Below are 14363 nucleotides of genomic sequence, written 5' to 3'. Positions count from 1 at the left end.
TACAGGAAGAAGCTCATCAGGTTGCTGAGGATTCAGAGTTTTAAAGAACCAGCAACAACCACAGACAACTAATTAATAGAGGCAGAGAATGAATTACGATAATAAATTAGGATTAAAATATAATACTCCTTACAATGTTTCTAACTATTTAAAAAGGAAGAGGGAAGCAAATATAAATGGCATAGGCATAGGAATTATTATGGAGAATGATAAAACAGCCAAGGCATTGGGTTTACTGCATCTATCCTCACTGGAGGAGACACAAATACGGCAGAAATAGAGGGGAATAGATTCAGGGAGAAACAATGTAATTAACAACATTGCAACACAAGAAATGGAGAGGCTAAGGGGACTTAAACCTGACGCATCTCCCTGAATTTGATAACCTGCATCCAAGGGTTTTAAAAGAGATGGTTGATGTATTGGAGATGGGGTTCCAAGGTTCACTGAATTCTGTCATATTTGATCCCTTCTGTTTAAGAAGGGAGCAGGGAAAAGAAGATGGATAATTATAGACTGGTTGGTCTGACATCAATAGTTAATAAAATACTGGAATCCATCATAAAGGACACGGTCATAGAAAATCATGGTGAAATGAGTAGGGTGTAATTGTGATTTGCTGAAGAGAAAATAGTGTTTGATAAATCAAGTTGTTTCCTCCTGTTAGAAGGGCCGACACTTTAGGACTAATACCAGGAGAAATTATTTTACCTTGGTGATTTTAAATCTTCTGAATTCCATAAATGAGAACTGTAGATATTCTGGAGAGGATTAACAAAGCTGATACTGATCGCTGAAGCAGGCTCGTGGCTAAAGAATCTATTTCTTGAATCCGTGAGTGTGTTTCAATAACATCTGACTTGCAAGGACGTAAGGGACAGAAACAGGTGTAGACCTTCTATTGTACAGGGGCTGCTCAGATCAAGATTAGAAGAAACTGCAGAAGGAAGAGAATGCAGCTCATAGCATAACACAAAGTTTCATGGACTTTATCTGCCCACTGCCTTGAAAAGGCAGCCAACACACCACAGGCACACTCTCTTCTCCTTTTTCCCCATTGGAGAGAAGGCACGCCAACAGGCTTAAAGACAGCTTCTTCCCTGCAAGCATCAGCTTCCTGAATGAAGCCCATAACAGTGCCATACCACAGATTTTTGCTTGGGGCTAATTAATCTTTCTTTTTCTTTGCAATCGTATATAATCAAAACCTGTACTAATCAAAACGGTATTATACAGGGTATGCATGTACTCTATTATAGTTCTCCTTGTACAGCTGTGTGAAAGTTAAAGATAATTTGTTAGTCTGTTTGCAGAAGAAACCTTGATATTCTGTAACAAATAAAATTGAACCTTTGAGTCTACTATGCTGTTCAGGAAGAACATGGCTGATCTGATAGTGGTCTGAACACCACTTCTTGCCTGATCTCCAAAGTACCTGATTCCCCTGTCATTCAATGAACCTACTTACACAGCTACAATATAGTTCTAACAATTATATATTGTTAAACTAACACATTAATTAAAAAATCTAACTCATTTTGAGCTTGTTTACCTTTCTTAGAAGCAACCCTTTCCATAGGAATGAATAGATCTGTTGCACATTTGAACAAATGAACTAATAATTGGTTCCTTAATTTTGTTAAAGGTGATTAAAAAGGATTCTGGCTTCTGGAGAGATTTTGGCTTTGGAATGACCTGCCAATATAGATCAGACTTCATCAATATAGGTAAGAATATGCGTAAAAGATCTCCTTTCAGAACAGATGGAACAAGCATGCTTGTTCTTCAACTAGTTGCAAGACTGCCACCTTCTGCAATGTTGCTGCATTGACAGGATACGGCCTGTAGAGGCAAGTGCTGCCTTTAAAAGAACCCTGTGAACAGATATGTGAGATTTGCACTGGTCTCTACCAATCAATGCCGGAGAGGTTTGGTTTCTGAGAAATGGAAAGAGCACAAGTGAAATGTACTTTTAAATCATTTTGTACCATTTAGTTCATCAGTACTTAGAATCATAGGTTTTAAAAAAAAACATGTTGGAATCTCTCAGTAGATTTTTAAAAATCTTCCCTTACCAGTGGACAGCTTCAAAATAGTTTTCACATTCCTCAGTGAAAATGAATGTATTTACATTTATGCAGTGCTTTTCACACCTACTGGAGATCCCAACACAAGGGTTGTAATGCAGGAAATACAGGAGCCAGCCCATTTGTGGCAGTGAGATCCCACAAAGGACAATGTAGAAATGATGAGATGGTTCTCCCCTAAGTACAGCAAAATCAACTGCAGATTTGAAAACTGGCTTTTAGAGTGGATTTTGAACCCATGGCTTTTTAACTCCAATCCATGAATGTTGCTACCTGACCAGACAATGAAATCGTAGTGATATGTGGAAATCAGTTGAGATTTTTCAGTGTGTGCTTAATGTAAACATTAAAGGCCCTTTCTCTTTAATGTTCATAAAATCTCAATTTCTCAACCATTTCTTATGTATCAGCCAATCCAAATGATGGAGTCGAAGGAAACATTCCCCAAGTCACAGGAAATGTCATTACTCTTATAATTGCATGCAAAGGATTTGAGAATCAAGTCTGTGATGCTTGATGTACAAGTATCCAAGTGTTGAGCAAATAACAATACTGCACATTGATGACAATCATACCTACACTGGTTATGTACAGTGTTTTGTGTTGTGCTCTGATATATGAGCCCTCATGAATCATTTTATTATTTTAAGCTCCTCAGTTGAATGTCATTGATAAGTCATCACAATTTATCCGAGTTGGGCTCATAATTTAACCCTTTGAGGTGCTGGTATCCTTCAGATGCGAATGCTTTATTTGGTAGTGTTTGAAGGATGCCAATGCTTTACTTAGTAACTTTAAGAATGCCAATCCTTTGTAAGATTTGTAGTGCTGAAAAAAACAATTAATAATTTGGGTTAGATACAGGTAAACTATTTTGCTGAGGGAATGCAGAATGGGGTATAACTGGAAGTGGTCCATTGTGGCTACAAGTCTGAAAACATTTCAAAAGTGATTGGGGAAGGAGTAACCTGGAACTAACTTCCACAAAAGACTAGATATTTTGGTGGCTTTGAATATTAAAGGTAGATTATGTTGGGTAATGTATTAAGGAAGGTGGATTGTATGATTGAATAGGTTCAACTCATTGAATCACCTACAAAGTAAGGTTTCTTTGGAAAAAAAATATATTTGCGCCATCGGCATTTTAAGTTATCTTTCCTTTCTGTAGCCAACTCTTAGGATTGATGTCTGGGTGGGGATTCATGTTAACCAGCCAAACCTTTGTCGTTTTAACTTAATCCAGATGTTCAAGCATTTCATGATCATCTGTTCTTATAGGTGGCTTTGACTTGGATATTAAAGGATGGGGAGGTGAAGATGTTCACCTCTACCGCAAATACCTCCATAGTGACCTGATAGTGGTTCGGACGCCAGTACGCGGACTCTTCCATCTCTGGCATGAGAAGCGGTGTGTGGATGAGCTGACACCTGAGCAGTATCGTATGTGCATGCAGTCTAAAGCCATGAATGAGGCTTCGCATGGACAGCTTGGAATGCTAGTCTTCCGGCATGAGATTGAAGCGCATCTCCGCAAAGAGCGACACAAGGTCAACCCAAAGAAAACGTAAGGGAAGCCTGTGCCACTTTGTCTTTAACATCAGAGTGCCTAACACTGGTGAAAATCCAGGATGGAAGCAAGTTTCCACATCAGATGGAGTGGCACTGAACTACTCTGTAATGCTGCAGTGTTGGTCAAAAGTGCATCCGTTGTGCTTGCAGATCTGAAAATCCTGCCCTTCAAGATTAACACTGGTGATGTGAGACAATGATCAGGGTGATGGCACTTAGAATTGTGGACAATTACAACAATATCTGGGAGTGGTGCAAAAATCAATCTGCTGGAGAAATGCTATGGGTCAAGCAGCATCTGTGGGGGTGGGGGGGAGGTGGGGAGTTTATTCCAATGGGTGGTCGAGTTCTTTCTAACTGAAGATTTCCTCTGAAGCATGATCCTGTTTGGGGTTTGATTGAGTCTCGTGAGCCAATCATGAGTAACGTGGAGAAAACTAATTTGGCCCAAGATAGCTTAATATATTGCAACTATCTCCATGGCTCTAACTGGGAATCTTCTTAAATGGACTTTAGTCATTTTAACATACTACCCACATGTTCCTATGTCTGTTTAATTCATTTTATCTAACTTGCTTGCTCATGTACGTCTTTGTGAGGTCACCTTTATGTGATCTTTTCAGGCCATAACTTGTTAGCTTCTTAAAAGCTTTAATTTAAATGTTGACAATGGGATGAATCTCATTTAATGTTTCCCTGCATTGACAGTAATAGATTGCCTCTCTGTTCTCCGAAGACTGGAACTGGACTTATTAGGGAAGATGCAGTCTGATGAACACACTCTAAAAGAGAAAAAAGTGCATTTCTGAAGCACCTTATAATTTCTCTGTTCTAAACTTGATTTGCTTCAAAGTGCTTATTATTTTTTTGGAAGTAATTTTCACATGGTAGTGGGGGAGGAGGGGGGGGTGGGGTAGGGTTGGTGGAAATATTGGTTTGGTCCAGGGAGAACATCTTGATTTTTTTTTCTTAAAGTGAATTTTCACAGGATTTCCTCGAACTTGTTTAACTGCACCCAATGGCGATGGTGTTTGCTGCTGTATAGTATACAACTTTGTCTTTAATATCATCCACTGCCATTCTGACAGAGAGTACTCAACACATGCTTGTATTACCCTTTCTTGATTCTTCCTGAGTGCATTATTCCATATTGAGTGTCATCTGTTGTCATTGTTCTAATCCAATCTGTCAGTCTCTGGTTCCTTCCTTGGATAAAAAGGAGGATTGCTTTAATCAGCTCAATATTAATAGGTGGCACAAATTATCAAATGTGTAAACCAAAGCTCGAGGGTTTTTTTGAAAGTATCCAAAAGCAAACTGCAGCAAATAGCAGTTTGCAAATAGAGATCCATGCTTATAGGATTTGTGAGCATATTTTCCTTGGAACTAGGTATGTTGGAACTATTTTCAGTCCAAAATAGTGATTCTGAAACTTCTCTCTAAACCATCTAGTGCACTTCTGCTTGTTTTCTTCATGACTTCTAGAACACTGCTGCGTTTAAAATTTTTAAAAAAAGTAGAAGACTTGGTAACAAAAGCACAGTGCAGAGAATAAACGATGGAATTATAAGTGGAAAAAATTGCTTCCATTACCATCTCCTGATCACCATAACCAAATTTACAATCATAAGCCAGGCCTTCAGAGTACTTTTGATAATTGTGCATTATCTATGGATTCAGAAACTGGATTCAACAAAGGATCATTTTACTACTGGACTCTTGCAAATCATCCTAGTGGTTAGCCATTCTCCATTGATTGAGCTTGTTGTTTGTAGTCTATCCCAAAAACAACTGTCTTGAGACTGACACAAAGGCGAAGGATGTCCAGATTGTTTTTATTGTTCAGTTTTGGAACATGAATATTTACTGTCAGAAACCATTGCAATCCATTTATCAAAGGCAGTGTTTGATTGGGATTTCCATGATTTGAACAAAGTGGTGATCTATAAATTGAGAGGTTTGCCCAAGTCAGGGTGGTGTATGATTTGGAGGTGGTACAGTCACCTCACTATAGCTTTAGTTCAAAGATGATGGCGGTCAGCCTTTAAACTTTTTTGTTAATTTATTTTTTTTTCTGGCACTTGTAGTCTCTGCCATTCTTTATGTATTTATAACTGTTTCAATGTACTTGCAATGGTCAGCTACGGTAGTAGCATTTGTCTAACTAGTGTCACGAAGATGCAGAGAGACTAATGACAAAAACATACAAGAATTTTTTTTTGATGACCAGCTGTCAACCAATCAGAATTCACAGAGAAGTGCTGAAAGAAATCTGCACGGACATTTTCTTGACAAGGCTGTCCAGGAATTCCTGGTGTTACGTTATGAGACTGGCAGCAACTTGAGATTTTTTGTATTTAATTCCATTAGAAGTTGCTGGATTGACAACTTTTTGCAAATAAGTTCCTTTTTGTAAAAAGGAACTTAAGCAATAATTACAGCTAAAAATCTCTTGATTCCTGAAACACCCATCTCCGATGCACAGTCATATTCTGTGAGAACAAATACAGATGACCTCTGTTTTGTGGGTTGGGGAGATGGGTAACAGATTGTGATAGTCAGCCTGCATTCTAATAGAAAAAAAACAACTATGGAGCATACAACCTACTTTATTATATTATGCTCCCGGGAGGAAGAGATATAAAGAAGAGTAGACATTAGCTCCTTTTATACTGCAAAGCAGCACTATTCCCATAAACGTGACCCATCTTAGGAAGCTGGCTAGCATGTTCACACAGAACCAATAAAAGCCAGCTCCGTGAGTCAAATATGCTCCACCGCTAAGACTATCAACCTAGGTGGATCAAAGATGGGTGTCTAGAACCCCCACCCCCCCAATACACCTTGCAATTCTTTCACACAACATTCAAAAGGCGTGTAAAAGGGGCTAGTGTCACTTATTCCCTGCACTGAGCCTTACTCAAAGTATACAGCTTTTTGGCACATTTTATATGGTCCTTTTTGGCATTTTTCACAAGTTTCTTTCACAATGTTTTGAGGTGGATTGTTCCTTTTCCCATGAGCATCTGTCTTTGTGTTTTTAAGCAATGTAAATTGCTTAATCACATTAACAGTTAATCTCATTTAATTTTCAAGTCCCTGTATATTTAAGGTGATGTCTCGAGATTTTGTTTTTAAGATCCATCAGGCACCTTTGTGTTTATTCAGCCTTGGTTTTGGCCTTATTGTCTAATACTAATTCATTATCTGCAGTGTTAATCAAATCTTTATCACACACATAGCAGAAGAAGCTTCCCTTAGTGTTTAACATTCCTGTGTGATATTTCTGCATTTTTCTTAAAAATTCCTTAAAAATGGTCTGTATCAGAATTTTCCGTAACACAAACCCACATCCTCTGTTCCTACATCACGAAGCATGAATTGAAAAATAGTTTATTTATTGGCTTATTCCACACAAGCTCTGTAAGATCAAATTTAATTCTGCATCTCAAATTTTTTTGTTGTGATTTCCATTACCCAAACAGTCATTCTGCAGGATTCCAAAATTCCATACCATTTAATAATGATTTAAGAGTATTTTTTTATGTTTTGAAAATTGTTTATAAAATTTAATGATCTTTCTCAAATCAAGATTTTATCACTTTAAATGTTAGTTAAAAATTAAGTGTATTTTGCTCCTCAGTTTGCTGTTTGAGGATTCTCCAATGTCATTGGCTATAATCATCTGCTTGATAACATCAGTCTTGCAGGATGTCCTCATCTCCTGTGGTGAAACTGGATTACAACTAACTTTTGGAAAGGATGATCCACATGGGACAGACCACTGGACAATTGTGAGCAGTTTGGACAATGACAAACCCTAAGCCCTCAGGTTCAAGATTTTCAGGGAGGACAATGCCTTATGGAGTCTTTTCTCTCAATTAGAAACAAATATTTACTGGGACCATGATGGCTGTTTTCGTTCTGATTCTCAGGAGGTGAGGGAGGGAAAAGCATAATTTGTTACCAAAGGCTGTGTGATTTAATCCCACTCTCATTAAATCTTATTTGCACTTTACAATTGTATTTTTGATGTTTATGAAAAAAGAGAGCATTTATTCTTCCAGATATTTCTCAGAGGCGGATAACCGATTTCTTAAGGCACGATAGCAATAGAGATTTCTGAGAAAATTCCTTATGAGGTGTAAGATTTCCATTTGACCCATCTCTGTTCCTTAAGCCTAGACAGTACTGCCTGTGTATTGATTGCCATTAATCTTAATCATGGAGGTCTGAGCACCCTCACGTTTTTCCTTTTTCTTTTCAAAGCAAACTGCTCAATATTACTGCTGAGGTTTGGGGGGTGGGGGGAGAGAGAGGATCAACAGCAAGAAGAGAGATGCCTTCCCCCTTTTTGGTATGGTTGGACTCAGACAAGAGATAAATCCAGGGTATTTTAAAAATATATCAAACAAGTTTTGTTAATTACTTTGAGCTAAACGTGATAATTAATATCTATGCAGTACTTGTAAATCTGTTGATTTATAAGGCCTGTAGATTGCTGTTAATATTTTAAAAATTGTTTAGTACTTCAGTGCGAGGAGTATCATGTTTACTGAATTTTGTTTTTAAAAGTTAGGGCTGGACATAATTTAATTTCATTAAAGATGTTCCCAGATTACACTGGTTGAGCCTGTACCCTCTTACTTCCTATCTAATGCCTTCTCAAATATGTGGACCCAGATTCTGGACTTATTGGACATTTTAAATCATAGAAACAGACTAAGAAACACAACTTAACCCATTCATCTTTAATTATTCCCCTCCCTCTGTCCTCATAAGTTAAAAAAATACTTTCTAGAGAATTTGATACATTGTTTCATGAAGCTACTGTCACCAGCTTTGTATATTCTTTGAAATTAGTGGCATTAACAATCACCTGATCTCTTCCACTGGTCTTTTTACTATTATCTTAAATCTGTAATTTTTTTTGTTTACTGCCTGTCTTCTCTATCTTAATCAAAAGCTTTCCCAATCCCCTGTGTTCAATAATAAAGGCTGCTTGGTTTCATTTTACAGTGATGACATGAAAACTTCTGGAATCACAATGTGAATTTGTTCTTGTTATTCACTTGCATCCACAGCCACCCTTTTTTTAATGCATTTGGTCATCCATACACACCTAAATCCCCATAGAAACTTAATGCAATCAAGGTCTATCATTTCAAAGAGTTCCTATGGTTGGAGTAACCAAGAGTGAGATTTTTAAAAATGCATTTATACCCTTTCTCTTAACTTTCTACTTCTGATTTATTAAAACCATATGACTCCCTGTAATATTCTGCATTTATTCTAACCTTCCCCCCCCCCCCCCCCCCCCCAATTCTTCACTAGAATAGTGCACCTCATGTTGGGAACCAGTGATCTGAGGGTACAGGCCAAACTTCATATAAACTCATCGATTCTACCTGGAATGTATTCCAAATGTATTAACAGCCATTTGTTACATGAACTTTACTATGGTCCAATGTTAATGTCCAGCTGACTTCTGAACCTCATGACTACATTAGAAATGTCTTATGATTGAACTGCTGCTGGAATGTATTTGTGCCTGAAAAACAGTAGGACCTTCTATACTGCTTCTGAGATCTTCGGTCTCTCTCACAATAGGCTCCTTGTTGGAATAAATTGACAAATTCCACTAATGGTGGTCATATGACAGCTACTGTCTGAAATAGAAAAAAAGCCAAAGTCATTGAAGTCTGGAGATATTGGTAAGACAAAGATTTATGGGAAATGTCAGCTGGAGGAACTAAAATCTTTTTTTTTAAAAAGTAACTAAATTTGTAATTAATCTCAAGTTTTCCTCGTTGATCACGTGATAAACTTTCACAATTAAAATCTTCTGGGAAATAAACACAAGAAACTGAGCATTAAGAAAGGAAATATTTTTAGATAGAAATAAATTTACACTTTATGGTGTAATGTTTGACTATTGGTGTTTTTGAGTTTGGTTCAAAATTCATGGATGCCCAGCCTCACCAAATTACATTTAAAAGGTTTTGCTTGCAGATTTCCATTGTATCACACACCTTGAGGGTAAATAATTTATGACACTTTAAATTCTGTAAAGTTATTGAATTTGGACAAGCTCAAGTTTGGTTTTGTTAATGCTAAACAGTGAACAAGTGAATAAAGGTACAAACACTTCTCGTCATTGGAGTTGACTTTCAACTGATGAAAATGGTGGTTATTTTGGAGGAACATTCTGTTTAACCCTTCCAGATGTAACACTGAAACAGAAAATCCTGAAATCCACAGCCTGAATTGCCTTGTATTTCCACCATTTTCTGCTTTCATTTCAGGTCTACCCATCTATCTTGTCCCAATATGACTGCCTTGTGCCCTGTTTCATGTCAAGCTAGTCTCAATTATATGGACCATAAATCGTTGCTTTTACTTCCAAATGGGGAATGGAGAGCTGCAACCAGTTGTAATGATGGATTTGAGCTGCAGTAATGAAAGCTGCAACATAATGAGCATTACAGATGCTGCATAGCCCTTTAAATTTTTGGTTGTACAGAAATCTGAAAGTAATTGTTGCAAATTATGAATAGAATTATTCAATGTAAAAGCTAGATATTGGGCATTCAGCCTTTTACTTCCAGAAGCGCCGCACATCTTTAAGGCACCATGATTCTTTTTGCAGTTGGAGAGTAAACATTTTCTACCCAAGGTAGAAAACTCAAACATAGCTTTCAGGTGAGAGGAAAATTTAAAGATGTACAAGACCAGCTTTTTTAATAGTTGTAAGAGGTTGAAATGTGCTGCAAATACAATAGCAATGTTTTGGAGGCATTTAAACAGCACTGGGTATGTCCTAGTTACAGGCAGATGGGATGAGTTGAAATTGGCATGGTCAGTGCAGTCATGGGCTAAACACCTGTTCTATGTTTTTTTCCCAGTCAAATTCAACTAAAGTCAGAGCAAAGGGGATGGTATACTTCCTTATGGGCTGTTATTAATAGCTCTGAATTTCTCATTGTGCTGATTACAGATACAGGCACCAGCACCAGAGGCCTGAAAAATCTACCTACACTTAGCTGGATACTGCAGGAACAAAAGTTTTAATTCAGTTGAATGGAGAGATGATGCAATGAGAGAAAATTTATTTAATTTGCATCCTTTTGAAGTTAGTTTTAAGTCAGTGGTCGCTATCAACCCCTGGAGGTTAATAATGCTGGTTTGGTGGGGGTCCAATTGAAAATAATGCCAAAGGCAGTGTTGGCCAACCACTTTCAACAGTGGGCTTTGGTGGCTTCCATGTTATTTGATTTTGGTCTTTGAATTAATTTAGAGCAAACAGGTGGACAGAACAAGGGATGTGTTCTATGTTTTATACACAAAAGAGTCTGGAAAAACCTCACAAAGATTAGCGTATACAGAGCCGTTGTCATACCCACACTCCTGTTCGGCTCCGAGTCATGGGTCCTCTACCGGCATCACCTACGGCTCCTAGGACGCTTCCACCAGCGTTGTCTCCGCTCCATCCTCAATATTCATTGGAGCGACTTCATCTCCAACATCGAAGTACTCGAGATGGCAGAGGCCGACAGCATCGAATCCACGCTGCTGAAGATCAGACTGCGCTGGGTAGGTCACGTCTCCAGAATGGAGGACCATCGCCTTCCCAAGATAGTGTTATATGGCGAGCTCTCCACTGGCCACTGAGACAGAGGTGCACCAAAGAAGTACAAGGACTGCCTAAAGAAATCTCTTGGTGCCTGCCACACTGACCACCGCCAGTGGGCTGATATCGCCTCAAACCGTACATCTTGGCGCCTCACAGTTCGGCAGGCAGCAACCTCCTTTGAAGAAGACTGCAGAGCCCACCTCACTGACAAAAGGCAAAGGAGGAAAAACCCAACACCCAACCCCAACAAACCAGTTTTCCCCTGCAACCGTGAATCCTGTCCCGCATTGGACTTATCAGCCACAAACGAGCCTGCATTACCCCTCCATAAATATTCGTCCACAAAGCCAAGCCAAAGAAGAAGAATCATTGAATTTTTTGGCCCACTTTTTGGGGAAAAAAGGAGGGGGGGGGGTTGACCTCAGGATTACCTGCATTGTTCAAGGCTACAGGAAATTGAATGGCCCGGTGGTATGTTTATGGTTGGGAGTTTGGATAGGCATGCGTCAGAGGAAAGGATCCACGGTCGGAGTGTTGGGGAAATGGATGGATGTGCAGCTAACTTTAACATGGGATTGAGTATTATGAGAGTATATATGGTTCCTATATTAAGTCTCTCTTTCCACCCCCCCCCCCTCCCCCCTCCTGTCCAGTGCTAGGATTCCATTCTTGGGGGTTGATGAGATCAAATATTCCACGAAGGAGTTGATGGTCTAAAGTTTGGGGACCCCCCTGTTTTAAGTGTTTTTCAGTTAAGATACCATTAATTGAAAAAATAACCTTTTAAATGGTTTTGAATATTTCTGGTATTCAAAGATGCTTCCTTCACTTTGATTACTAGTTAAGGCGTGGTTCAGTTGGCCAAAAAGATGTAGCTATTTTAGAGCTTAATCTTGGTAAATGCAACATTTATTATAGTGTAGCCTTCATTATTACAGCTGGTAACACCTCTCAATTCCACATATACCACTATTAATTAATAAAGCTTTAATGGGAAACAAGACTGGTTCACCATTGCTTGAGCAGGAGAGAGAGTTGATTATGGTTCGATTAAAACAGACAGATACACCTTCAGTGAAATAAGAGACTACAACATCTGCTGTAAACCGGAGATAGCAGGGAAACAGATCTGGCAGCATCTCAGCAATAGTCTGAGCCTTCAAATGTTCCCAAGATGACACATCTGTGTGCGGCAGGCTGCACACCATGTTGAGACCCACTGCTAAGGCTTCAGCTAGCCTTTATCCAACCTATTGTTGGTTTGAATGAACAACAGCCAATAGTTAAATGCATTCTTTGTTGATCAGGCTTGTTACTGTCTGGAAGAACTAGGCTTTTAACAAAGATTCATAGTTCCACTTTATTAAATACAAAGTACAACAATAATTGAATGGCTTGGATGATGTTCAGAAATTACCCTACTTATCTAGAACACATGGCTCTTCAGTTTCCCTTTATTTTCCTAAATCAGACAGCACAGTTCATTTTTAAAATTGGCAGCTGTATCAAAATACATTTCTTTCATTATTATAATGATAAGAGGTTTGCATCATGAACATAGGCCCTGTCAATTAACAAAAGGACAGAATGCAAACAAATCAAATTTACAAGAAATATTATTTTGGTAAATGTACTCTTAAGAATAGTTTGCATAGTTCATTCAAACTCCAAAGGATTTCTAATCTGCAATATACGAGGTCTGTTCTATCAAAACAAGTAACAGCTTTCAACTTGAATGTAAACTGGTTCTTAAAAATAACCAAGCAAATACTGTCTACTTCCCATTTTTTTTCCTTACAATGTTACATCTTAAAGGAAGTACAATTTTATTGGTGGGCCTAGTAATTTCACTTGATCCTCTCTGAAGTGAATGTGTTGAAGACACATGAATGTGGTTGTTCGTCATTGGACACTGACTGCAGAGGGACTCAGTTGAAGAGATTGGCATAATCTGGAGGCTCCCTTTGCTGGCCACAAGGTTCGCGCAAGAGTTCAGCGCCTGCTAATGTGACTGGTTCATCCTGGCAAGAGCAAGGTTCAAGATAAGGAAACTGACTGTATATAAAATGTGCAAAACATTTCAAACTACAGATGAAATTCAATATGCATATCTTTCAACATTCACTCAGATATTAATGGGAAGAACACCTGACACACTCTAAAACATTAGCCAGGTATTAAGGGAAATTGAGAAATAGTGAGATCTTATTGCATATTTTTGCAAGACAAAAAGGTATAAATGATCTCCTGTACTTGCTATGGATTAAAAAAAAATTAACCAACCCCACGTGTCTTTGAAATGTGGGAGGAAACTAGAGCTCTCACAGGAGACCCACACAGTCCAAGTGAAAATGTACAAGCTCCTTATTGATAGTACTTGATTCAAACCTGGGTCACTGGTGATGCGCCTTTTACTAAAAAGGACTAAACACAAACTAGTTATTGAAAATTATGATGCCACTGATTTTGTTTTTATTGGTAGTGACAGGCTGCAGTTGCCAAACATCATTTTAATACTGGGAGGATGGGAGAAGATTATTTCTGTAATTGATGAGATGGGCATTTTTCTCCCACCATGTATAAAGAATGGACTGGGGTCCATGATAATTTTTACAGTCCTAACCACATTTTACTCAATGATCACTAACTCTCTATCTGCCTCTCAAAATAAATGACTTCTCCCCTCAAAGACCAACAACATTTTCTTCTGAAGTTTTCTACTCTTCTCCCACACCCAATTCAACCATTGAGGTCATGCTAAGTGAATACTCCTCATTATGTAAATGTTATAATGAGAGGTACAGTGCTTATTTATCTTAATTAATGATCAGTAGCAATCTTCAAGATATATTACAGAATGCAAAGAGAGACTGCTAGGCTGGAAAGAGGATGGGCAAGGAGAGCAGCAAAGAGGTCAGTGAGAATGTTGGTGATGTTAATGAGAATTGGATGGATACAAGTTAGATAATCTGAACTTCTGTGATGGATAACAGATAATGAAAAGAAATTAATGACTCAGTGAGAGGACTGGGGGTGTGGGGGGGCATGTGGATGGGCTATAGCTAGATTACTCT

At 38.4% G+C, this 14363-nt stretch overlaps 2 protein-coding genes across 6 annotated transcripts in view; one reads left to right on the top strand and one right to left on the bottom strand.

Moving 5' to 3' along the window:
- LOC138757843 (chondroitin sulfate N-acetylgalactosaminyltransferase 1-like) overlaps positions 1–14363 on the top strand; it is a 244025-nt gene that overhangs the window by 226150 nt on the left and 3512 nt on the right. For 2 of the 4 annotated variants that reach the window (XM_069925835.1, XM_069925834.1), the window contains 2 exons: positions 1646–1727; positions 3366–4564. In XM_069925835.1, coding sequence (XP_069781936.1) covers positions 1646–1727; positions 3366–3655 — 372 coding nt within the window. In that variant the 3' untranslated portion in view covers positions 3656–4564. Of the gene's footprint in view, positions 1–1645; positions 1728–3365; positions 4565–7358; positions 7678–14363 lie in introns of those variants that run through there. The other 2 variants (XM_069925836.1, XM_069925837.1) reach the window with 2 other exon arrangements.
- Positions 12636–14363, bottom strand: part of sh2d4a (SH2 domain containing 4A) — a 76946-nt gene continuing 75218 nt past the window's right edge. For both annotated transcript variants that reach the window (XM_069925838.1, XM_069925839.1), the window contains exon 9: positions 12636–13310. In XM_069925838.1, coding sequence (XP_069781939.1) covers positions 13218–13310 — 93 coding nt within the window. In that variant the 3' untranslated portion in view covers positions 12636–13217. The remainder of the gene's footprint in view (positions 13311–14363) is intronic.

The sequence above is a fragment of the Narcine bancroftii genome, chromosome 3 (genome assembly GCF_036971445.1).
Source record: "Narcine bancroftii isolate sNarBan1 chromosome 3, sNarBan1.hap1, whole genome shotgun sequence".
Taxonomy (NCBI): domain Eukaryota; kingdom Metazoa; phylum Chordata; class Chondrichthyes; order Torpediniformes; family Narcinidae; genus Narcine; species Narcine bancroftii.
This window is presented reverse-complemented; position numbering and strand designations above follow the sequence as displayed.